The sequence below is a fragment of the Musca autumnalis genome, unplaced genomic scaffold (assembly GCF_047663935.1).
Source record: "Musca autumnalis isolate F117 unplaced genomic scaffold, ASM4766393v1 scaffold_1, whole genome shotgun sequence".
NCBI lineage: Eukaryota > Metazoa > Arthropoda > Insecta > Diptera > Muscidae > Musca > Musca autumnalis.
The window spans coordinates 294,902,976-294,928,828 of record NW_027411644.1 but is presented as its reverse complement, the minus strand read 5'-3'; the positions used below and the strand labels follow the sequence as shown (position 1 = coordinate 294,928,828).

Below are 25,853 nucleotides of genomic sequence, written 5' to 3'. Positions count from 1 at the left end.
AGTAACTGATACCTTTATGAAGGTCGAAGGAGAATCTGCTAAAGTGGGTCTGGCGGTAAACGGTGAGAAGACCAAGTTGATGGTGTCGACGCGCAATGCGTCCATTGAGCTCGGACCGACTGTGGAAGTTGGTTCCTACAATATTGAGGTAGTAAAAGACTTCGTCTACCTCGGCACCTCCGTAAACACAACAAACGACATCAGTTGTGAAATAAAAAGAAGAATTGTATTGGCCAACAGATGCTACTTTGGTTTAAGTAAGCAGTTAAAAAACAAAGCCACATCTCGTCAAACAAAAATAACGCTCTACAAAACACTGATACTACCCGTGCTGATGTATGGCTCCGAAGCCTGGGTACTTGCGCAAGCAGACATGGCAGTGCTTGGTGTGTTTGAGAGAAAAATTCTTCGAAAGATCTACGGACCAATCTGCGTTGACGGTGAATATCGACGTCGCATGAACCACGAGCTGTATCTGCTGTACAACGACATCAATATTGTTAAACGTATCGAGATGCAGCGATTGCGTTGGCTACGCCATATCATAAGAATGAGCGATGATGACCCCGCTAAAAAGATGTATAAACACGGACCGCTTGGCGGAGCACGCAGAATTGGCAGGCCAAGGAATAGATGGCGCAAACAAGTGGATGATGAGATGAAAAGGCGCGGTATTCCAGAAAGCGAAGCAACAAATAGAGAGAATTGGAGATCTTTTCTTAGTTCGGCCTATAGAACAAATGTTCTGTAATGGGCCAGCTAAGTAAGTAACTTACCGAACAATATCGTTAATAACCGAAGCTATAAGCATTTTAATTTTACCGACATTTGTCGGTAACTCAAGAAATGAGTTAGAGAATCGCACTACAGATGTTAATACAAAATAACCAGTGTTTGAGCATTAATATCGTTTACGGTTGTTACTGATGGGAACAATTTGTTGCTGATAGGAGAAAATTCAGCAGATATTAGCACTTTATGATGTGCAACAATATGGTTTCTGCATTATTTTCTACCAATATTTTGCAAGAAGTTGATATAAAATAGGGCTACTAAATTTTGATTAAGGAAGTAAAACAATTTTCTAATTGGTTTTTGAGATATATATATTCCACGGAAAACCCTTGATATGTCGTACATTTTGTCCAATTGACATTTCTTTTCATGTACTTCTAATCCGCACAAAATAAACTTTTTTTTAATACATAATGCGTACGTCCCTAATATTAAACCGATAATTATTTATAGGAAAGTTGTGAAAGTTGTGTGTGTCTGAAGTAAAACGGAATAATTATTTTCTTTCCTGTCCACAATTTTAAGGAGGAGATGTTCCGTGACCTCTTATACCTAAATGAGGTAAAAAAAATCATAAAAAATATATTCAATTGGTCGGGAACCTTATATGGGACTAAATCAAAGTATGGACCTATGTTTTTGGTGGAGAAGTTTTGTGACCATTGGAAACTCAAATGTCGAATTGCAGATACTTGGATCAAAAATTGTAGCTAAAATGAAAAAAACCGAAATATGGGGGCTCTACCAACACATGTATCTATGTGGACAGTTTTTCGAATTACAGATACTTGGGTCAAAAATACCGAAAATGGGGCGGCACCGTTAAATGGGGGCTATACCAAAACATGGACCTACGTGGACAATATAACAAGTAAAAAAGTATCAGTCGGCTTTGCCGACAGAGATATACCCTCAGCCTGTGTGGACCGAAATAATTTTTTTCCAAAAAAAAACATGTATTTAGGAGGGGTTTCAAAATTGTAGGCGTATGAATCGACAAAAATATGGATAGGATAAAAGCTCAAACATTTGCGGGGATATCGACAGATAGGGCTTTTCACTATACTAGCCTACCTTCGGTAAAAATGTCCAAATGATACTCGAACAGACCCTTACCCACACAAAAATGTTGAACATTTGTGTCGGTGGTACCCCAAAGATTGGACAGATAGGGCCCAAATTTAAACATAAACTAAGTTTCGACAACAATTACAGACCCAAAGTTTAGACCAAATCGGTTGCTACGTCTATGAGATATCGCGCGTACCACTTTAGCGAATATTTTCGAACTTATGTGGGGGAGATACCGGAAGGAGTGGACCTTTAAGCACCACCTTCGAATTTCTAATATTCGAAGAAATATCCAAAGTGTGGACAAACGCTGTTCGGTTCGAGCTCTCGAGCCACTACATATGGGGCTATAGGGGTTTTTTACAACTTTCGGGCTGTTTTCTCAAGAAGTATGGACTTGCTCCCGAAACAACTTTTACCGTTGTAATTGAGTCAGCGAATGCAAGTTGCTTCAACAAAAATCAAAGTGATTCGATAGCAGGTCTTAAAGTGAATTTATCCAAAATTTTGTGTGGGAGGTACCCGAAGGAGTGGATCGATAGAGTCCATATTGGAACCTGACCTATATCTGGTGGATATATTAGGATGAGTAAAGTGTTGACCAAATCGATTACTCCCATCAAGAGTTATTGTGCGCAAAATTTTTCCGAACATTTTTGAACTTTTTTGGGGGAGGTACCTGAAGAAGTAGGCCGATTAGGCTTATCTTCGAACTTAAACTAGGTGTGCGCAAAATATTACGATGGCGTAATTTTTTCTCAGGGAGTATGGACTTGCCCCTGTACTGTCGTACGAAGGGCAGTGCATACAAGTTGCTACAACAAAAATCAAAGCGATTAGAGAGCAGGTCCTGAACTGAACTGAACTGAACTGAACTATACCAAAACATGGACCTATATTGATAGTTTTTTGTTGAGATGTTTTGTGGCCACTGAGAACTTTAAACTTCAAATTACAGGTAGTTCGGTCGCAAAATGTAGCTGCAATCAAAATACCGAAAATGGGAGGTAACGTTATATGGGGGCTATTCCAAAACGTAGACCTCTGTTCACAGTTTTTGAAGGTGATATTTTGCTATCACTAGGAACCTCAACTGTCAAGTTACAGGTAGTTCGGTGAAAAATTGTAGCTAAAATCCTCAAAATACCAAAAACCGGGAGGTACCGTTATATGGGGGCTATACCAAAACATGGACCTATGTTGAAAGTTTTAGGTGGAGATGTTTTGTGATTACTAGGAATCTCACCTCTCAAATTACAGGTAGTTCGGTCAAAAATTGTAGCTAAAATCCTCAAAATACCAAAAACCGGGAGGTACCGTTATATGGGGGCTATACCAAAACATGGACCTATGTTGACAGTTTTAGGTGGAGATGTTTTGTGATTACTAGGAATCTCAACTGTCAAATTATAGGTAGTTTGGTCAAAAATTTTAGCTAAAATCTTTAAAATACCGAAAATTGGGATTATATGAAGCTATACCAAAACATGGACCACTTGGAACCCCAAACGTGAAATTACAGGTAGTTTGGTCAAAAAATGTAGCTAAAATCCCAAAAATACCCAAAATCGGGAGGTACCGTTATATGGGGGCTATACTAAAAAGTGGTCCAATATAGCCCATCTTTGAACTTGTCTATGGAAAAAAGACACTCGGGTGCAAAAATATAGCGCTCTAGCTCAATTATTGCGAACGCTAGATTGATTACAACAGACGGGCAGACGGACATAGCTAGATCGTCTTAGAATTTTATACTGATCAAGAATATATATATGGTAAATTTCAAATTTCCTTTACAATTACATAGAAAAAAAATTAAAAACTTTTTTGGCGAGCACATCCGCCATTTTTGGTACATGGGTTAAGAAAAAAATCGTGGTTTCAAATCTGTTCGCGTTCACAAAATTGGATGCTGCACTCAAAAGTTATATGCGGTTTTACTCTCTTGTAAAGAAAAAATATTTAAAAATTCCTATTGAGTTGTAATAAGAACATGTATATATGAATCGTTAGCAGAATGTGATATCTATCCGTAGATGCTAAAATAGTTCCTAAATTTATTTTTATTTTCGCGGAAAATTTAAAATCTTGGAGTAAATTTTATTTATTCTAAATCAAAGTCCAAAAAATCTCTAACAAATAATTTAAAAATACGTACAGAATCTAGACAACGCCTAGAAAAATGTGAGACCAAAATTATAAAGATCGCGTTTATAACTTGCATATTACAGCAACAACATAGAACGGAAACTTATTGTTGGAAATTATTTCAAAAATATATTTTTGGTTAAATACGAAAAATTTGAAAACTAAATGTTGGGAGTTATTCTATTATTTCGCTAAATTTCGATCCAAATCCTGAAGTATTTTGCTTAAACTTCTACGAGAAAAGTAATTAGTCATCGTGAAAGTATATTTGCTTTCTGTGATAAGCTATAGAAATAAGAAGTAGAGAGTAATATTGAAATTACAATCAAAGAAAAAACATAGAAGTTAAAAACCGTATAATTCGCGAATTGGTTTAAATCGGTTGAGGTGCATGTGCTTTTCGGATACAGGGGGTCCATGTCTATCAATATGCATGGATTTTCCCATGTTTCATTCAGCGGCCAAAGTGTGCCATCAGTTGCATCTTACTATTCAAAAAACTTTCAAGTGGGCAAAAATTACGCGATATGCATATGATTATAAGGTGCATCCGATTTCAATGGCCCCCTATTAAAAATACGTAAATATAAATTATTTTAGACGACAGATTCGTCAAGAACTGCGGATGTGCCACCACATTCTATTTTGGGATAAATAGGGATATTACTCCCGAATCTTTGTAATTTGTGACACACCTTTTTGGCAAATATAATAATCGCGTATAAAGGATTACATTTATGTAAAAATAATCAAAGAAAATCGCGGTTCAACTCGCGGAATTGTCAAAATATATTTTTGCAGATTTTCCTACTTTCAAGGTATCTATATCCGGCGTTTTAGTGGATGGATTTGACCGCGGAAGAGCTCATTAGATCCGGCACGTAAAAAAAACTAAAATCACGCGGGGTTCAGGGGTACCTGTACGACAGTTGTAAATTTTAAAGCCAAAAAATAGGTTTTTTCAGAAAATTTACGGACCAATTTTTCGCCTTTGGACTTCTATTACTAGGAAGCTGTACGGAGCACACTCATGAGATATACATCGAACGACGTGGAATCGCGAGTTCTACAATCCTATAAACTAGTTTCGATTATTATCTAGTTGCACCATCTAATTATGAGAAAAATTCGAAAAACACTGAAATCAAAACATCAAAATGTCAGCATCGATTTTAGGGGGATACAGTGTATATATCGAAAAGTCATACACTAGAACCATATTGCCTAAGGGGTATTCTTTAGTTCTTTCTTTGAGCATAGGTTTGAATTTTCCGTGGTTTGGCCAGAAATCAAGAAAGAACACAAAAAAACTTGTAAACTTCAACACATTTTTCCCATTTTTTTATATTACCACCAGCGCAGCTTCCACGAAAATTATTTGTTCTGGTCCATATTATGAGATCGTAGCTAAAACACTTCAATATATATAAATGTATTCATATTTTATAAAATATTTTAACAGTTCGCGACTTATTAAATGGTGAACCTCAACTTCAACGACTGTAAAACTTTTTTGAATATTACCATATACTTTATATGGTCGCAAATGATTAGTTCGATATATTACAAACAGAAAAACAAACTTAATATACCCTCCATACTATGTTGGAGGGTGTAAAAATCAGGAGCTACCGTTCTTTGGGTGCTATATCAAAAGTGGACCGATGTAGCCCATTTTCAATACCAAGTATATATCCTAAGAATAATATAAACTTCTTTAGCAAACTATAAAGCTCTGTCTTAAATTTGCGAACTGTAACATGATTCCAACAGACAGACGGACGTATGGATGGAGAGGTGGGCATCATTATTTCGACTTAAGTTTTATGCTGATCAAGAATATATATAGGGTCTTCGATGAATATTTCGATGTGTTACAAACTGAATGACAAAGTTAATTTTACCCTCCATCATAGGTTGGAAGAACCGTTCATTCCTGAATTTTTGTCTTAACGACTCTAATAAATAAATACAGAATAAATTTCAAATATGGTATAAAATATTTTATTTTTTATTCACAGGTACTTTACCCCTAATTACATACATACATAAATATACACACATTAAACAAATCTACATTTTTTACAACTAATCTACAATCAAATAATTACAAAAAATTACATAATATCATAATAATCGCATAAATATTGCACACAATTGTTTTAATACTTTGGATTAACTTACAGAAATAATTTAAATAAAATACACACAAAAATGCTTACTCCTTAAACAATGGCTTATGGTATAACAACAAAAATAAAATTACACTCGTTTTTCTTCGCTATAATATAACTAAAATTGCAATGAATTATCCTTCGTTTTGTAATCTAAAGGTCGTTTAAATGATTGTTCCAAATTGTGTAAACGTTGTTCCAAATCATTCATGGAATTGCGTAAAATATGGCCTCGGGCCCTTAACGAGATCCCCGGTGAATTTTGCATTAGATCATCTTTGACACCGGAAAAAGAATGGCGAACACAGGAACGTTTTTCAAATTGTGAATTCTGATAGAGTTCTTGGTGAAGCTGTTGGTGTTGTTGTTGCTGCTGCTGCTGTTGTTGATGTTGCTGAAGATGATGTTCACACAGAGAACGACAATTGGTCACAACTAGAGCATCATCATTCTGTAAAGAATCTTCATAATTATCACTGGAAAAAAAGAAACGAAGAAAAAATGCAATGGAAATACAGATGATTGATGATTAATGAAATCTAACAAATTGTTAAGGCTAAAAAAATTAAACAAATGGAATAAGTGAATAAAAATGACTAACAAATAATTAATATGCGTCTAATAATCTAAAGAGTTAATATTATTAAGGAACAGAAGTATTCAAGTTCCTTAGTTTTGATTTACCTATTCTCTATGCTGATAATAAGTATCTATCTCAATCTTACCCAACCAAGTGTAAGATTGAGATGAGTCAAGCAAAGCGGGTTATTTGTGTTTGTTATGCTTTTTCAATAGTTAATTTTATTAGTCACTCAAATGGTAAACACCAACAAATTATCCTCTTACCTCGAATCTGTATTGCTTAAATCCAATTTTGAACCACTCGGCTTGCTTTGTTTCTGCACCAAATGTTCTTTGGCATGGCGCGGACACAAAGATTTGTGTGACGGCTTTTTCGATTGCTGTGAATCAAACGAATCCGGTGATGTTTCATATAATTCTCGACTACTGACAAAATCAACACCAGAATCCTGACCACTTGAATGCAGTGAAAACATGGAGGTTTCAAATGAATGGGGTGATCTGCAAAAAACAACGAAAACAATTATTTATTTTAAACTGAATTTATGTATACTGTTGATGAAAAGATATTTACATATTCATATTATTGACCGGTTGACAGGCATTATATTTAAGCACAAACGGCGATGAAGGTGATGGCGATGAGGCCTCTTCTTCAGCATTTCTTAAGGCTATGGATTTTACAACCGATTTCGGCAAAGGAACATCAATGTATTCTCGTGGGGGTCGTGGTCTAGTGAATACGGAGAAGAGTGTTAAAACAAGTGAATACAATGTTATTTAAAATTAGAGTCTAGGGTCAATGAAGTAAGGCCGCTCCTAGAATGTTCATATGTTCTAGAAAGTTGTTAACTGAGATCTTAGGTACATTTTTGTAGTTGCTTGTATTCTTGAATTTTGAAAGGTTCGGTATCTATGGACCAGAATCGGAGAAAAAAGTATACAAATCGAATATTTTCTAAAGTTTTTTGCTATTTTGACCTTTAAGAACAGTTCGTAGTGGGCTCTGATGTTCCACAAAGTTGTATACTAATATATTCGCTACATTATTGTGGTTGAATGTTTTCTTGAATTTTGAATGATTTAATTTCTATGGAGCAGAAACCGAAAAAAGAAAATAAAAATTGCATTTGTTTTGCTATTTTGACCTTTAAGAGCCATTTCTACAGGGTTCGTATGTTCTAGAAAGTTGTTTATTGAGATCTAAGGTACATTTTTGTAGTTGGTTGTTTGATTCAATTTTGATCGGTTTGATATCTGTAGGCCAAAATCTGAGAAAAATTGTAACGGAAACTCGACCTTAACGATTTTGACCTTGAAGATAAGGTTGAATGGATTTTATGTCTTCACAATTATTATTCTTTGAGATGAGAGCTACAACTTTGCCTCCACGAGTAAACCAAAATTCTTAGCGGTTTAGAAGATATGAGCCTGACAAAATGGTCCTTTTTGACATCAAGGCCTCAGGTCTTTGGGGGCCCATAACCGCGAAATTCGAAGTAACAGGGAAAAACGCCGAGACACGTGTCTTCTTATTTTTCGTCTTCCATTACGCTGCGGTGTCAGAATATGGTTAATTTTCCATGACACAAAAAATTACACACAGTGTAATTGACAAGTATCCTCCGCCTCTGAAGCGAATTGTACAGGCTGATATCCCTTGAGTATTCAACAGATGTCCTCAAGTTATCGTTAGTCTCCCGTACTGTACCAGCAGCTTGGAAAGTTGGCAGTATGGTCCCGCAACTGAAGACAGCCAATTATGCCAGCAGAGGCAACTTGTACAGGCCGCTTTCCCTTAAGTATTTGGGATTCAGCTACACATATTGTACCAAGCCTGAAAAGTTGCCAGGTGGTCCCACTACTGAGCCAGGCAAGGATGGCCGCAGGGACGATTCGTATAGGCCGATTTCTAGAGGCAGTACTACTCCCCATGATGAAAAGCTGTTTCCTAGTTGCCCAGCATCGATTCGGTAAAATGTGCAGTACCACAATAGAATTACATACTATATGAAGTGCTGAACCAGAACATATCATGCAACTAAAGGGTCATGGTGACTCTTCACACTGATACCGTCAATCATGCCAAGCTATTTGAGGACATAGAAGAAGACTTCCCCCTACCGCCGTGTTTGAAACTTTGGAGAATCAACTGTATGAGTAGACCCCAGTCGTTTTTGGGATTCAGAAATAAGAAGTCGAAGACCTGTGATATCTCCCAAACTATTTAAACTTTACCTTTCTGAAACTCCACATCATACAGATATCGAAATGTATGCGGATATTTGTACTATCGTGGTAGCGGATCCTATCATCGATGGCATACATATATGTTAGGTTAAATGTCTACATAGCTGTCTTAGTACAGTTCTTCCACCTGCGAAATGTGAAAAAAAAACAAAAAAAAAAAAAACATTGTTCCACAACATCCCATACGGGACAAGGGAGACTTCTCTCATATCAATGAGTGCACCCCGATTCATATTTAGCTCAATGATATGGGACCTACTGTTTATCGCCGAGTCCGAACGGCGTGTCTTAAGACACCACTTGTGGAGAAGTTTTTCAAGGCTGAAATACTCAGGAAATGTCGCCAACATTACTGAGGGGTATTTTGCCACCGTTGACAAATGTTTGATGTTGCCTGGCCGGGGAATCGAACCCCCGACCTTCTGCGTGCAAGGCGGGCGTGCATACCATTGCACCACGGTGGCACCCAATGTGAAAATATCCACTTCCAAATCCATTGCTACCCTGTTCATCACCTTAACGACTCAATTGAGACTCCCCCTGGAAACACTGGTCGATGGCGCCCTGATTCTGACCACTGACTACCTTAAGATATTGGGTGTGACCTTCTATTGCATGTTGAAGTCGTCCGATGCAGCCACAGTTGTTTGCGACAAGATCAGAGCGCCCTGGCCAGAAGCATTTGGGATGCGGACAATGCAACCTTGTTGACCTCTTATAAAGCAATAGGCCGGTCTATGGTAAGCTATACGCCGCTACGTAGTGGAAGAATATTCAAACCTATTAAATGCAAACCTGACCATGATACCAGTGGACCAAACGTCTTCATGAGTAGGTGAAGATTTTACCTTGATGCTGGCATAAAAATTCTGCAGTGAAATTATTATAGCTTGATTAGAAAAATAAATGAAATCACGGATTATATAGGAAGAGAATTCCACTTGCCGCAATCCAGGAGCTCAGCCAACACTCAGCCCGTTCCTACAGGACGACAATACAATTCTGTTAGGGGACTTAAACGCGCACCAAGGCAGCTGGTATTCAGAGCTGGGCTGTGACGCCAGGGGAAACGACACCAATGAACAGGCAGACGGTACGAACTTCTGCACCCTAAACGAGAGCATCCTGTCGCGGTTTCTGGCGTAATACTAGACAGCTCATTTACAAGGCCTACTGGAGTTATTTAACAGGTTAACAGAAACTGATTTCTGGACAAAAAGATAAACGCCGAATTAAATATCCACATCGCGGACAGGCTATGCCGACGACCAAGCCCCTAAAATATAAGGTATCATTCGATAACCTGTAACTCTTCTGTAAACATGCTGAGATAGTGGCTGGGAACGTAGGTAAAAAATGGAATACTAAAATCACTAGGAAAGACATAGATAACATACTGACCACGTATAAAGCAATTGACCTCCCCCTATTGGCCTGCGTAGCCTCAATTTGGTCTCTGCGAATGGAGAAACCTCTAGACAGTGCAGAATACCGCCCAGCGTATTGCTACCGGGTGCCATACCAAGGTCCCGGAAGAACCCCTTCATCACGAAGCTAAAATACTCCCGGTGAGATTCCACTGCATGTTACTAACGAGGCAACATGCAGTCAAATGCAATAAATAAGACCACCCCAATATTTAAAGTTGAAATAGACCCCCCCAGATCCCGATCAGATACGATTTCCGTAAGTAGCTGCAAGACACAACCTCCAAAACCCTCAAATGATGACAAATAAAATGCCCTGAAGCAGGCACATACAAGGGTGGTAGATGACTATACATTATCATATGCGAGCAGTGTTGTGCTCGGCGGGAGACCCCACCCAGAAGCGACGATGAGAAGGCCCTACCTAGAGAGACCAGATAGATACATTCCCATCGTCGCTCTGTCATCTCTAGGTACATAAACAGTTATGTCTCCCTTCTACATCTTGAGATCTCAGACACGTGGGCAAAATGCGGTCAGTCACCACACATCACACGACACCTTTTTGTCCTGCAGATCCAACAGACTATGGAAACATCTAGCCGTAGTGGTCCACTTTTTAGGACTGGTAGGTATCTACCTATTAATTTCACAATTTCTTCTTTCTTTCTGGGCCATATCGGCCCACTCCCTCGGGTACCTCCCCCATAAAAGTTAAAAATTTTTTTTCGCAAAAATGATGCGCACCGTAACTCTCTAAGGGACTAAAGGATTTGGTCCATACTTTGCACATCGTAATATTTCTACCAGACATAGATAAAGTTCGAATGTGGATTATATTGGTTCACTTCTTCGGGTACTTCCAACACAAAATTTCGGAAAAGTGCAGTTTAAGACCTCCTCTCGAATCCTTTTGATTTTTGTTGTAACAAATTGTATTCGCTGCCTCCATTATGACGGTGCAAGTTTTTTTAGGGGCAAGTCCATACTTCCTGAGAAAATGGCCTGAAAGCTATAAAAACCCCCAATGCCGCCATGTGTTGTGGATGGAGCGCGCGTTAACTCTCGAACTCTCAGTCTAAAATTTGACAATCGTAATATTTTGCCCATAGTTAAATCAAGTTTTTAGATAGACCTTATCGGTCTACTCCTTTGGGTACCTCCCTCACAGAAGTTCCAACCTTTTCGCTAAAATGGTGCGCACGATAACTCTCGAAAGCAGTAACCGATTTGGTCCATACTTTGCACATCGTAGTATTTCTACGAGACATAGATCGTGTTAGAACATGGACTATATATGACAACTCCTTCGGATACCTCCCACACAAAATTTCGGAAAATTGCTGGTTAGGACCTCCTTTCTAATAGTTTTGATTTTTCTTGCAACAGCTTTCCCTCAAGTCACCTATTTCGATGGTACAAGTTTTTTCAGTGGCAAGTCCTTACTTCTTGAGAAAATAACCCGATGACTGTAATAAAAAACCCTACGGCCGGCCACGACAACTCCCGAACCGAGAGTTCGAAAATGTTCGGAAAATTTGTGCGCACGATAACTCTTGAAGGAAGTAACCGATTTGGTCCATACTTTGCACATCGTGAAATTTCTACCAGGCTTAGATACGGTTCCAATATGGACTCAATCGGTCCACTCCTTCGGTTACCTTCCACACAAAATTTCGGAAAAGTTCAGTTTAGGACCTGCTCTCGAATCGCTTTGATATTTGTTGTAGAAACTTGCAGTTACTGCCCCCTATACAACGGTACAAGTTTCATCTGGGGCAAGTTCATACTTCCTGAGAAAATAGCCTGAAAAATGCGAAAAAAAGACCCAGTCACACCGTGCGTATTGGTTGGAGCGCAAGTTAACTCTCGAACGGATCTGCCGATTTGGTCCAAAATTTGGCCTTCGTAATATTTTGTCCAAACTTAGTTTAAGTTCGAAGATAAGCCATAGCGGTCCACTCCTTCAGGTACCTCCCCCACAAAAGTTAAAAAATTTTCGGAAAAATTGTGCCCACGATAACGCTTGAAGGGAATGGCCGATTTGGACAATACTTTGAACATCCTAATATATCTACCAGATATAGATCAGGTTTGAATATGGACTATATTTGTCCACTCCTTCGGGTACTTCCGATACAACACTTCGGATAAGTTCACCTTAAGACCTGCTGTCGAATCACTCTGATTTCTGTTGAAGCAACTTGCATTCGCTGACCCAATTACGACGCTAAAAGTTTTATAGGGGTAACTCCATATTTCTTCAGAAAACCGCCTGAAATTTGTAAAACCCCCTATGACACCATATGTAGTCGCTGGAGAGCACGAAAACTCTCGAACTGATCAACCGATTTGGTCCAAAATTTCAACATTTGTGTCTAAGTGTTCTTTAGGGTCTGTTCGAAGATCCTTTGGAAATGTATACCGATACTGTTCGTTGTGTTGCTGTTTGCAGCCATATTATGTGTTCCACGTACAAGCCCATGCTTCCTGACCCACTGAAATGACTAGTGGTGCGTTATCTTTCAAAAGGATATGACTCTCAAAACATGATTCACTTCTATAATGGATTCCTTTAAGTACCTCCTCAGCAACATTTTTGAACTTTAATCCTAATCCACGTTATTGTCGGCAAGTTCAAATGTCCAAAAAGGGTGACAAATATCTAAAAAGACCCTAAATACATTATATCTGTCCGTGGATTAAAGTTTAAATTCACATAGGCTGAGGGTATATCTCCGTCGGCTAAGCCGACTGATACTTTTTTACTTGTTGTGAAAGAGGATTTCCATTCACACAGGCTGAGGGTATACCTCTGTCGCAAAGCCGACTGATACTGTTTTACTAGTTTTTTTTTCTATACATAAACCATTACAATACCCTGCATGTGGACTGGGACCGGACCCACTCACCGGTCTCAAAACTCTTTATGGAGACAGCCAGTCCAGATTGGAGAATTTGTGAATGTGGACACAGAAACATTAGAAACAGATAACTGAAGTCGATATTCAAACAAATTTGCGTTACTATAACAAGCACTTCGGTTTAAGTCACTTCAAAATACAATACTCGTATTTGACCATTACCTCGTCCATACTTTCAGAAGTCTATGACGAATAATCTCCATTTTTTTTTATAAAAGTAAATGAATCAAAGAAGAAAATTATACTTACTCATTATTCAAATGCTGATGATGATGCTGCACCTGTGGCAAAAAATGATGCGTTTGCTGTTGCGTCTGTAGCGATGGCAACGATTGATGTTGGTGCTGATGTTGATGTATGTGTGAATGGGAATGCGAATGATGAAAGTGCTGATGCTGATGTGGACTATTTGCTGATGGAGTCTGTTTTAGGCTTTGTTGCAGACTTTGTGATTTCTGTTGTTGTGTCGTCCATTCAGGTTCTGGTGTCGACTGTAGTTTTTGTGTTGCCAATGCTGTGGATTGGGTTTTACCCGAAGAACATAGCGATTCTAGAAGTAAAACATAAAAAGATTATTATAACATAATACTAAGTAATATCATTCCAGGAAAGAAATTATCAACATTTGGCTGTGCATATTGTCAAATGTGTATTTAGGTTTGGTGTAGCTCCGTTTAGAAGTTATGGAATGGAAGAAACGATACTGAATCACTGTGCGCCTTAGCAATATTTCGGCTAGTTTTCTTGACCAAATAATAGTAAGGGTGTCGATAAGTTAGTACCAGTGCCAAACTCTTAGGGCTCCGCAAATTTATTGTGAATAAAAGCCGCGGCACAACCAGCAGCCCAAATTATCAATTTGGCTATGACCAAATATTGCAGCCCAGGTTTTGCTACGGTGACTTACAGCTGACCAAAGAAAACAAACGATTGACTTATTTCGATTTTTTTTAGATGTAACACGAGATACCCTTGACACAGTTCTTCTTGTCAGTTACAGAATTTTTCTTTAAATGTAGATCAAAACCATTCATCAACTTGAAGCGGTGCTGAAGTTTTCTTAGAAGAAAAAAAATGGTACTTACGTTGACTTTGTCGTTGCAATTGCTGTTGATGCAATTGTTGTTCTTGTGCGGCAACAGCTTGTTGATGTGTCCGATGACGGCGTCTACGGCAAGTATCCAGGCCAGCACGTGCTATGGTATATGTTAAACCAGTTTCAGATGATGGAAATTCCTGTTGAGACCATAAACCACTGCAAAGCAAAAAAGACGGACAATAAATAAAAAGAGAACATGAAAAATGAGAACAAATTTAGAGGAAGAAAGAAATCAATAATAGTTCTTAATGTTGTAACGATGTTGTTCGCAACCAAACCTGGAAAGGAGAACATAAAATGTTCTAACATTCTAGAGATGGCGATGTTAGAACCACAAATCAGGTTTACTAGCTTAATTAATACACAAACACACTCAAACATACACATAAATTGTTTGCATTATTGAAATAGTTTCTGAGACTTGCTTGAAGTTAGTCCATAAAATAATAGAGTTGTTATCTGTTCTTTGCAACATGGTTATGTAGTGTTTGATGAGATTGAGGTTAAATGTTTCGCAAATATGGTGTGCAATAAAAAAAAGTACCGTTATTTTTTGTTTTAGTGCAAAACATGTGGTACTTTTTCCGATCTTTTGCAACGTGATAACTTGCGAAGATCATCGATGTCTCAATCACCAATCAATCAAGCAAAATCAGTTGATTTGCTAAGCACCATAACCATCATAATGAAAAACAACACTCCACCATATGGACTTTTAAAAATGTCACACTGTTTTATTGACTTAAATACTTTTTGAAGCTATGGCAAACTTATTGACAATATTCTTAATATGTATTTTATAAAAAAAATCTATAAAAATAAGATCTCTTTCTCCTTTCAATTCAGTCTCTTTTTAAGGTGTATGTATGAGTGTGTGTAAGTATTGAAGTTCTATTTAACCATCATCAATTTACCGTTTTTGCCTCATACACATAAAACACAAGGCGGTCAGCACGGATCCCACGCCACAAAACGCCACCAGCACAATGGCAACGATTTCCAAACTGCCCCAGAAATTGGCACTGTGTGTTGATTTGTGTGGAACTTTTCCCAACTCAGCCAATTCAATGATGCGCGGCATTGTCTTGCTAATATCCCAATAGCCATTTTGGGCATTTTGTTGCAGCTGTTGTTGTTGATGCAATTGCAATGTGTCCAATTGTATTGTTGCCAATGACCTATGGATTGAAAAGAAATACGAAAGAAGGGTGTTCATATGGAAGTGCTTCATTTGGGCAACATTGTGTTAAACTTACTCTTGCAATTGTTCCATTTCGACAATTGAATTTGTTCGATAATCCACAGCATAAATGTAGGCATCGGTTCTGAAATAGAAATTACATAAATTGTTAAATGATTTTCTTTTATAAACAAAGTAGTAAGAAAGGAGTTAAATTCGGCCGGGTCGAAAATTGTTTACGAGTTGTTTTGAAGTAAAATGGAACAATTAGTTTTCTTTCGGAGAGGTATCTAGAGGGAACTTCTTATTGGATATTTACCTAAGTATGATCCTGCAAATATTGATCACTTTCTGCGAGGAGGTTTCCTACCGATTGAGAATCCCAAATACTAAGTTAGAGTAACTACGTTAGACAAATCCTTTAAAGACTCCAAATCGAGTGGTACCAATGTGCGAACTCGCGATACCTCTTCAATGGGAGCTATATTAAAACCTGCATCTAAACCAGCGCCGGACATAGGAATACAAACAAAACGAATGCATATTTGAATGTATGAGTGAAAAAAGCAACAACCAACTGATGTTTTTTGTTTGTTTGGTTCACGAATAGTGTACGCAAGTAGGGTGTCCAAAAAACCGGTTTTTTCAAACAAAACGGTTTTCGGTTAACCGAAATTTTCAGTTTTTTCAAAAACCGGTTTTCGGTTTTCAAAAATTTTCAAAACCGGTTAACCGGTTTAAACCGGTTTTGTAAAATAGGTACAAAATTGCTCATAATTTATAAATATTTGATTAAAAATGTGCGGCAAGGGGTAAATTAAGTATAACTAATTCGTTATTATATAATTATCTGATAATATCCTTGTTATTTAACATTCAACCTTAAAGTGGAGACAGCAAAGATAAGACAGAAATTGTGCTCTAAGAATAGTAAAAGCCCTTACAAATATAAGATTGTGTACCAAAGGAATTAAATTTACATTTTATTAAGTCTGGATTCTCCTTCTTGCGTTGAGAACCTCAAATTATAGTGCCAGAATCAAAATGCATTTTGTTATCGTTACCCTTTAGAACCTTAAATTCGACAAGTTCTAAGTTTACTGTACTAATTCAAAAGCGTATGAATAACGTCATTCAAACAACCGTGATTTATTACGTATACGCAGTTTTTTCATAGATCGTTCAATTGAACTATATTGGAGTTCTGCCATTTTGCACAAAATATTTGTGAAGTTTAAAGGTATCTGACATGTATAATTTTTCCGTACCTTTTGTCAGTTAAGTTTATTTTACTTTCAAGAATACAATTGTAATGAAATTTTAAAAATATTACTACTTTTTTAAAACCGGTTAACCGACACAAATAACCGGTTTTTTCGGTTAACCGAAAATGACGTTTTTGGCGAAAACCGGTTTCGGTTTTGTAACTCAAAACCGGTTAACCGGTTAACCGGTTTCGGTTTTGGACACCCTATACGCAAGGGAGAAATGCAAATTCAAAGACAACTCAGTGGGATTGCTGAGTATACTGTCTTTGCAAAGAAGAGCAGCTCTGAACTAAACCCATAAATCTCTGCAGGCATATTTTATACACATGTCGGATACTAAATGCCAATTTCAGTAAATTCGGTAGGAAAGATAATTAGAAAATGTGGCTAAAACTTTGAAAATACCGAAAATCCGGAGGTAACATCTATGAGGCCACATCAAAACGTGTACCTATACAGACAATTTTTTGCAGGAATGCTGGATTGCTCCAACGAAGACTATATATCGAATTTTACCCATGCACCTAGGATAATGCGGGTGAAACCTTGAAAATACCGAAAATCGGGCGGTACCTAGAATGGAGGCTATATCAGTACATGAAACTTTACCGACAATTCTTTGAAGGAATGCTATATAACTCCAAGGAACACATTGTATCGACTACGAGTATTCCTGTAGGATAATGCAGCAAAAACCTTCAAAATATCGAAAACAGGATGCAACGTTCAATGAGGGCTATATCATTGACACATTTCGAGGGGAAATCTGTTTAGCTCCAAATAAGACTAAATACCAAATTTCAGCCATTTCGATGAGATAACGAGGCTAAAACCTTTAATCTACCGTTCTGTATATTAGACTATAACAAAGCGTTTACTGACAAATTTTAGGGGAAGGTTTTGTAGCCCCAAAGAAGACTAAATTCTAAATTGCAGCCATTTCTGTAAAATAATGCGACTTAAATCTGGAAATACCGAATGTCGTTCTATGAGGGCTATATCCGAACGTGGACATGTCCTGGCGTTGTGAAAATGAGTGTAAAAACTTGAAAATAGGGAGGTACTGTTCAATAGGGGCTATATCAAAACGTTGACCTGTACTGACAAATTTCCGGTAGACATTTTTGTCGCCCCAAAGAAGATTAAATATCCAATTTCAGCCATTTCTTTCATTTCTGAGGACTTTATGAAGACGTGGACCGACATGGTCCATTTTCAATACCAAAATAATAGAAAATTCTATACCAAATAATAAAGCTCTACTTTAACAAGTAAAAAGAATCTGTCAGCTTTGCTGACAGAGATATACCCTCAGCCTGAGTATATTGAAACAATTTTATCCCAAAAAAGTATGTATTTAGGGGGTTTTAAAAATTTTGAATGTATGGACCGACAAAAATGTTGATTAGGATTAAAGATCAAAAGTTTTGCGGAGGAGATACTTAAAGGAATGGATCGACATTGACCATTATGGTGCCATAGGGGGTTTTTACACCCTTCGGACTGTTTGCTCATGAAGTATAGACTTGCCCCTGAAAACTATTGTACCATCGTAATTGATGCAGCGAATGCAAGTTGCTTCACCAAAGATCAAAGTGATTCGATTGTAGGTCTTAAGGTGAACTTATCCGAAATTATGTGTGGGAGGTACCGGTTGTAGTGGATAAATATAGTTCATATTTGAACCTGATCTATATCTGGTAGATATATTAGGATGTGTAAAGTATGGACCAAGTACGACAATTTTTCCGAACATTTTTGAACTTTTGTGGGGGAGGTACCTAAAGGAGTGGACCGATATGGCTTATCCTCGAACTTAAACTATGTTTGGACAAAATATTACTAAGGCCAAAATTTGAACAAAAATCAAAGCGATTTGAGAGCAGGTCCTAAACTGAATTTATCCCAAGTTGTGTGTGGGAGGTACCCGAAGGAGTGGACGGATTGAGTCCATATTGGAAACTCATCTAAGTCTGGTAGACATTTCACGATTTGCAAAGTATGGACCAAATCGGTTACTTTCTTCAAGAGTTGTCGTACGTTAAAATGTTCCGAACATTTTCGAACTTTTGTGGGGGGTACCGGAAGGAGTGGACCGATATAACCCATCTTTGAACTTAAACTAAGTTTGGACAAAATATTACGAAAGCCAAATTTTGGATCGAATCGATCGGACATTGCTCAATCGACTCCAAATTGTCTGATACACATTTCGTCCAAACATACTTGGGGTCTAAAACCATTGTTATGTTCCTTTACTTTTAAAAATGGTAACAGTGGCAAAAATGGTAAAAGTGGTGAACTGCTCTCATATAAATTGTATGCTTTTTAAAGTAAGGGAACACTTTGGGGGTAAGAAGTGGTAAAAACTGGTAACCTCAGGTCCGTAAAGGAACACGACTCATTATTTCGATGAGCCACATTTTGCCCGTATGAAAGTGTATATACCCTCGCACAGTGGATCCACCCATTGGCCAAAAATAAAAAATAAAAAAAAATAAAAAAAATGGATGTCAAAATTTTGGTAAAACATCTGGCAACTCCGACAGCTATGACATGGACCTTTTTAAAAATATATTAGTTTTTGTTTCATTCGAACGCGATCTTTTTAAGAATAGCTTCAAAAGTCTGAACATTTGACTAATATTTTTTGTTGTCAGTACAACCTATATTTTAAGTGCAATTAAATGTATTCAAAATATCGCGAAAATAATAGGTATGGCAAAGTATTATAGTGTAGTTTGAAGAAGGAGGTAATAGCTTAGTTTTCATTAAAAAATAGTGTTTTCGCGTGTTGTGGAATTCTAGTTAGCTGTATATTTTCTTAGTGTATTTTGTAATGCCAATTTTATCATATTCTTAAATTTGACTTAAGGTTTTAGTCATGATGCCCACCAGTGCCCACCTCGGGAATAATTTTCCAAAGTAAGTCAAAGGTTTAAGATTATTCAGCATTAAAATCAGCTGCCATCTAGTGCCAGACTATAAATGGTGGGTCGCAGAATAAGGCTGCTCTAGAATATTGTTTCTATGGATATACTAGGGTATAACTCTGTTATCTGACCGTGTACATTAACATAATTGGCATCAATGGAAAGATCAAGAATTCTTCGTCCATATACGACTTACGTGGGCAGTATGTGTCTACGAGGAAAAACGCTATAAGATCTAAATTAAAAATTTTACCAATTTTCAGACAAAAATATTGTTTTTTTTAATCAGCTAAATTGGTTGGATTTTATGTTGTTTTAAAGATTGTTTTGTTTCCCCAAGCCTATTTTTGCATCATAACATAATCGCGACCTTTGTTCATGTCATTTTGTATTAACAGCATAAAAGAATTCTTACCGTATACCCCCTCCAGAGGGTAAAGGGGGGGGAATGTTACGCTCGTGGTTTCTTAAAACACTCTTCGCAGCAGCACATAAATTTAAAAAAATTTAACAGTTCTTTGTTTGTGGCTCGGCTTGGATTTTAATATTAGCTACATATAGGAATGGAAACTTTGAGGCCCCAGTGGCACGTATTAATATATTCCGATTGTGCTCAAACTTTGGCAATCTTAAAATCTAACTAAACTAAACACTTTTGGGGGGTGCCGCCTAAAAAAATCCGACATCGATTTTTTTAAAACCACTCTAGTATATACACGGACAAAATGTGCCCATCGAAATAATGGTTTTAAACTCCATGTGTGTTTGTACGAAATCCGTTTCAGACAATTTGGAGTCGATTTAGCAAGGTCCGTTCGTCTGTCTGTCTGACTGGAGCGCACGATAACTCTCAAACGGATCAACCAATTTGGTCCAACATTTAGCCTTCGTAATATTTTATCCAAATTTAATTTAAGTCCGAAGATGAGCCATATCGGTGTACTCCTACAGGTACCTCCCTCTCAAAAGTTCGAAAATGTTCGTGAAATTTGTGCGCACGGTAACTTTTGAAAGGAAGTAACCGATTTGATCCATACCTTGCACATCTTGAAATTTCTACCAGACATAGATGAGGTTCCACACAAAATTTCAGAAATGTTCAGTTTAGGACCTGCTCCCGAATCGCTTTGATTCTTTTTGCAAACACATGTATTCGCTGCCATTACGACAGTACAAGTTTTATCGGGGGCAAGTCCATACTTCCTGAGAAATGTGGCCGAAAGCTGTAAAAAGCCCTACGGCACCATAAGTAGTGCCTGGGGCACACGATAACTCTCAACCGATTCGGTTCGAATAATGTTGACGTTAGAATGATTACAACGGGGGGATAGGTGGACATGTCGATATCGACACAGAATATTATCCTGATCAAGAATCAATGTATTTCATTGGGTCGAGAATGGTTATTTGAAACGGTGAAACAAACTTAAAATACCCTCCATACTATGGCGGAGGATATAAAAAACGTGGAATTTAAATATGTTTTATCAAATAACTACTTACGCTGGTTCCGCACTGCCAATATGAGGTTCCAACAGCCGTACACGCACCTCCATGCCAATGGCATCGCTAAGGGCTAGCATCAAAGCATCGATTTTCTTTTCCACATCTACCGGCTTGCCTGCAACCACAATGCGCACCTGCTTCTTTTCATCAATGACATAGACAAAAACATTAATGATGTTGCTGCGACCATCATCGGCTCCTGCGCGATCCATTGCCTTAACATCAAAACCATACACTCTATCCGAAGTCGATTCAATGGTACTAATCAGACGAATTTTCCCCGTTGTTTCATCAATGGCAAATAACCGTGAATGATCATTAAGTAGTCGATAGCGAATTTCTGCATTGAGACCATAATCAGGATCGGTGGCTTCAACACGGGTAATGGGATAACCAAACGAGGCGGAGCGTGGTACAACCGCTATAATGGGTTGTCCCGATGTTTTAAATGTTGGCGAATTATCATTCTCATCTAAGATTTTAATGAGTATGCGGCATTCATTTTGTTCCAAACCTTCGAGTCGTTCGTCGACAACAGGATAGGCCAGACGGGTATAGGTACGTCCTTCACGATTGGGCTTTTCACCTTTAAGGCGTATCTGATAACGTTCCACCTGCTCACGATCAAATGATTTCAAGGCGTAGAGGGTAGATAGTTTGGGATCAAATTCAAAGGGGGGATATGCATCATCTTGCTGATTTTGTCCCTCCTCCACCCACAGAGACCATTTAAAGGTTTCCGGATTGAAACCTTTGGTGAAATTTAGTTTCATTAGTTCGGTGGGAGATTCATTGTTTTCTTGGATTTGTATTTCATAGTATTGATGTTGGAAAATTGAAAGGTTTCCAGAGAGAAATGGGTCCTCGGGCTTTGGAGTGGTGGTGGTTTCTATTATCACCTGGCCTTGGAGATTTATGAGAACAATTGCCGTGGAGGTAAGGGAAGGACTGCCCAAATCGGAAGCAATTACTGTGACATTTAAATGGCCATAGTTGTTGTACCCCTTAAAATCGGAAATTGTGGTGATTATACCTTCCCGAGAGTCAATGTTGAAGAGGGGTAGAGAGTCATGATGCAGCAGAGAGAAAAGAACCAAACCATTGCCATTACCCAGATAATCTTTGTCCAGGGCACTTACTTGCTTGACAAAGGTGCCAGGTTTGGTATTACGATCCAAAAAGGCTTTGTAGAGTGGGACTTTCAGTGTCCTATCTGGTATATCGTGGATATATAAATCCGCCTTGACCAAATCATCGTAGCCTATAAATTCCGGCTTGTTGTCATTTACATCCAGGATATTTACTTCCACCTCCACCGAAGATGAAAGACGATACAGGGGTTCCGCATTATCATAGGCAATTACATGGAAGGTATATTTGTCTCTTAGCTCTCTGTCCAGGGATCCTGAGATTTTTATTACCCCCGATAAAGGTTTTATTCTAAATGGCAGCTCCGAATCACTTAAGGCATAGGAAACATTTGAATTCTCCCCAAAATCCAAATCCACGGCTAAAACTTGACCCAACACGGAGTCTTTGTATTCACCCTCGGCTGTGTCAAAACTATACCAAGTCTTCTTGAAAACGGGAGCATGATTATTCACGTCAATGATGGTAAAACGCAGGCAAGTTGAGTCTTTAAGGTTGTCAATATCACTGGCGGTGATGTTGAGTAAAATCTCCACATTGGCCACCAAGGGGTAGTTAATCATGATCTCTCCCGTCAACTTGTCAATGGCAAAGAAACGATGTTGATTTAATTTGCTGGGCAATTGGGTGGCAACTCCTGCTCCATAAAGCTTATCAATGGTCTCCGAAAAAATTTCATAGTGCACCTGGGCATTACGCCCATAATCCTCATCCGAAGCGGTAACTTGTAGGATTTTCTTAAGCAATGGGGTGTCCTCGTAGATAGCAAACAGTGGGCATTTACTTAAGCCACCCATGGCACGAGCTATCCTTGGCCTGCCCCGACTTCGGGCCCTTGACCGAGGTCTCAATGGGCTTTGGGTATCATTGAAATTTCCCTCTGCAGTACTGAGCCGTGGTGAACCTGGCAGAAAGTAAGGCGGCACCACAATATTACTTGTTAACGATGCCATCATATTGGACATTAAATTCATCGACGATTCCACAAAATAGATTTCCATATCGGTGGTATATTCTCTTATCTCCACCCGAGAATCCTTGAACACCGAAATTCTTTCAAATATCGGTGCATTATCATTCACATCAGCAATCAAGATATTCAAATTGGCATATGAAGTCAAGCCGCCCGTATCAATTGCCAATATTTTCAAATTATATATTTGATCTTTTTCACGATCCAAGGGTCTTGATCCCGAATAGGAAATCTTAAAGAAGGGTTGATTATTCATTCGCATATTGAATGGCTTCAAATCTGCCTGCATTTCTAGAAATTTCAAATCATCATTCCATTGATCAGACAAATTATAAATATTAAACAGCTCAGGGCGTCGTGGCAGACTTGTCAGTACCGAAGCGTTTTCCTGCTCCACCCAGGTGACATCAAACAAATCGCTATAGTCACCCTGCAATACAACCTTGAATTCAGCATTTTTACCCAAATCTTTATCTTTGATAATAATGGGTCTATTCAGGGCCACATCTAAGCCTTTGGCACTATTCTCCTTGATCAAACCCATATAGGTGAGATCATTAAATTCCGGTGCATTATCATTGACATCATCAACTTTAACCTCCACCTGATATATACCGGCACCGCTTACCAATCCTGTTGTATATTCCACAATAACCGTTAAATCGTATTTATCTTTCTGCTCACGATCCAACCCGGTCACTGTTAGCAAAGTACCATCTTCAGTTATGGAAATTTTATTAATAACCTCCTGTTGATTGGCTATGATGTAGCGTAGCTTGATATTATTTTCCTGGGCCAATCGTCTTGGTAAACGTTTCCGCGTCTGGCGACGAGGATTTTTGCTGCGAAAACGTGAATTCAAGGTAATATTGGTTTCGGGTGGTGGTGCTGTTGTCGCTGCAGATTGTAAACTTCTATACGACTCCAGATCATTGTTGACAATGTTAATGCCATTCTTATACAGCAACTGTCCAATAATGCCACCAACAATATTCTCTTCGATGTGGAATTTAATGATGTTCATGTTGATTTCCCTGCAAGTAGAACAAGGAGGAAGATATGAATATTTAATAGTAGAACAAAATTGAAAATACATTTTATTAGACAGTATAGTAGGGGGAGATGTATGGCATACAAGTTACCAAGGGTTTAACGTTGAACGTGGCAAAGCCCTAGGAAACCAGACATGTGCCGCGCGTTCACCCATAAGACCGTTAAAAACTTGGGTTTGGGCGTCGGGTTAGTAACCCTCCCCTAGAAAAAACAGCCTACTATGAAAAAACGAAAGAAAAGAAAAACAAACCCCTCTAAAGTTGACGAACCCCGCAAACGTTTTAAGGACCATGATCTGCGAATCTGCACCTGTTCGCAATCTTTATAGAGAAGGTGCAGTTTACGCATAGGCAGATGTACTTGAAAAGTACAAGGCCGACATTACTGCCATAGAAGAAATACGATGGATTGGGAAAGACGTCACAACAACACCTAAAGGTGACGCACTCTATTATAGCTGCCATAACACAAAGCATGAGTTTGGTTGCGGATTTGTAGTTGGTCAGAGGTTAAAACATCTGGTCTCCAGCTTCACCCCAGTGAATGAAAGACTCGCTGCAATTCGATTAAAAGCAAAATTCTTCAACATCAGCTTTGCGCTCATGCTCCCACTGAAGACAAGGACGAACAGACCAAAGATATATTTTACGAGCGCTTAGAAGAAACTTATGACCGTTGCCCTGCCCATGACATTAAAATTATACTAAGCGAATTTAATGCACAAAATGGAAAGGAAAATATCTTTGGCCCAACAGTCGGGAAATTCAGTCTCCACAGTAAAACATCTGACAATGGTATGAGGCTGATAGACTTTGCAGCTGCAAGAAACATGGTAGTTAGCAGTACCAGATTTAAGCATCTCGATATTCATAAGGGCACCTGGCTGTCGCCAGATCAAAGAACAAGAAATAAAATTGATCACGTTGTGATAGATGGAAGACATGCATCAAGCGTGTTGGATGTACGATCTTTCCGAGGTGCAAACATAGACTCGGACCACTACCTTGTTGCAGCAAAGGTACATACCAGATTAAACGTAGCAAACAAATTGCGAACAAACACAACACGGAAGTTGAACATCGGTAAGCTGCAATCACAACTGATAGCCACAACATATTCCACTCAACTGGCCCAACTGCTTAATCAAAGCTCTCCTCGGCCCAATAACATATCAGGACAATAGCAAAACATTGCCCACTCCATGCAAACAGCCGCAAAATCAGTACTTGGATACCAGATACCTCCACCAAGAACCAGGAGTGTCGTGCTGCTACCGAAGAGAAAAATGCGGCATATAGGGCTACTTTACAATCAGTAGCAA

General features: G+C 38.4%; 1 protein-coding gene across 1 annotated transcript in view; it reads right to left on the bottom strand.

Annotated features, from left to right (window-relative positions):
• Positions 1-6,290: 6,290 nt before the first annotated feature.
• Cad89D (cadherin 89D) overlaps positions 6,291-25,853 on the bottom strand; it is a 35,422-nt gene continuing 15,859 nt past the window's right edge. Inside the window, exons 7-15 of the mRNA XM_073964264.1 lie at positions 21,355-24,513; positions 15,727-15,795; positions 15,385-15,648; positions 14,892-14,894; positions 14,457-14,626; positions 13,621-13,921; positions 7,345-7,503; positions 7,035-7,271; positions 6,291-6,664 (exon numbers count right to left, since the gene is read on the bottom strand). Of these exons, the coding sequence (XP_073820365.1) occupies positions 6,307-6,664; positions 7,035-7,271; positions 7,345-7,503; positions 13,621-13,921; positions 14,457-14,626; positions 14,892-14,894; positions 15,385-15,648; positions 15,727-15,795; positions 21,355-24,513 (4,720 nt within the window). The 3' untranslated portion in view covers positions 6,291-6,306. The remainder of the gene's footprint in view (positions 6,665-7,034; positions 7,272-7,344; positions 7,504-13,620; positions 13,922-14,456; positions 14,627-14,891; positions 14,895-15,384; positions 15,649-15,726; positions 15,796-21,354; positions 24,514-25,853) is intronic.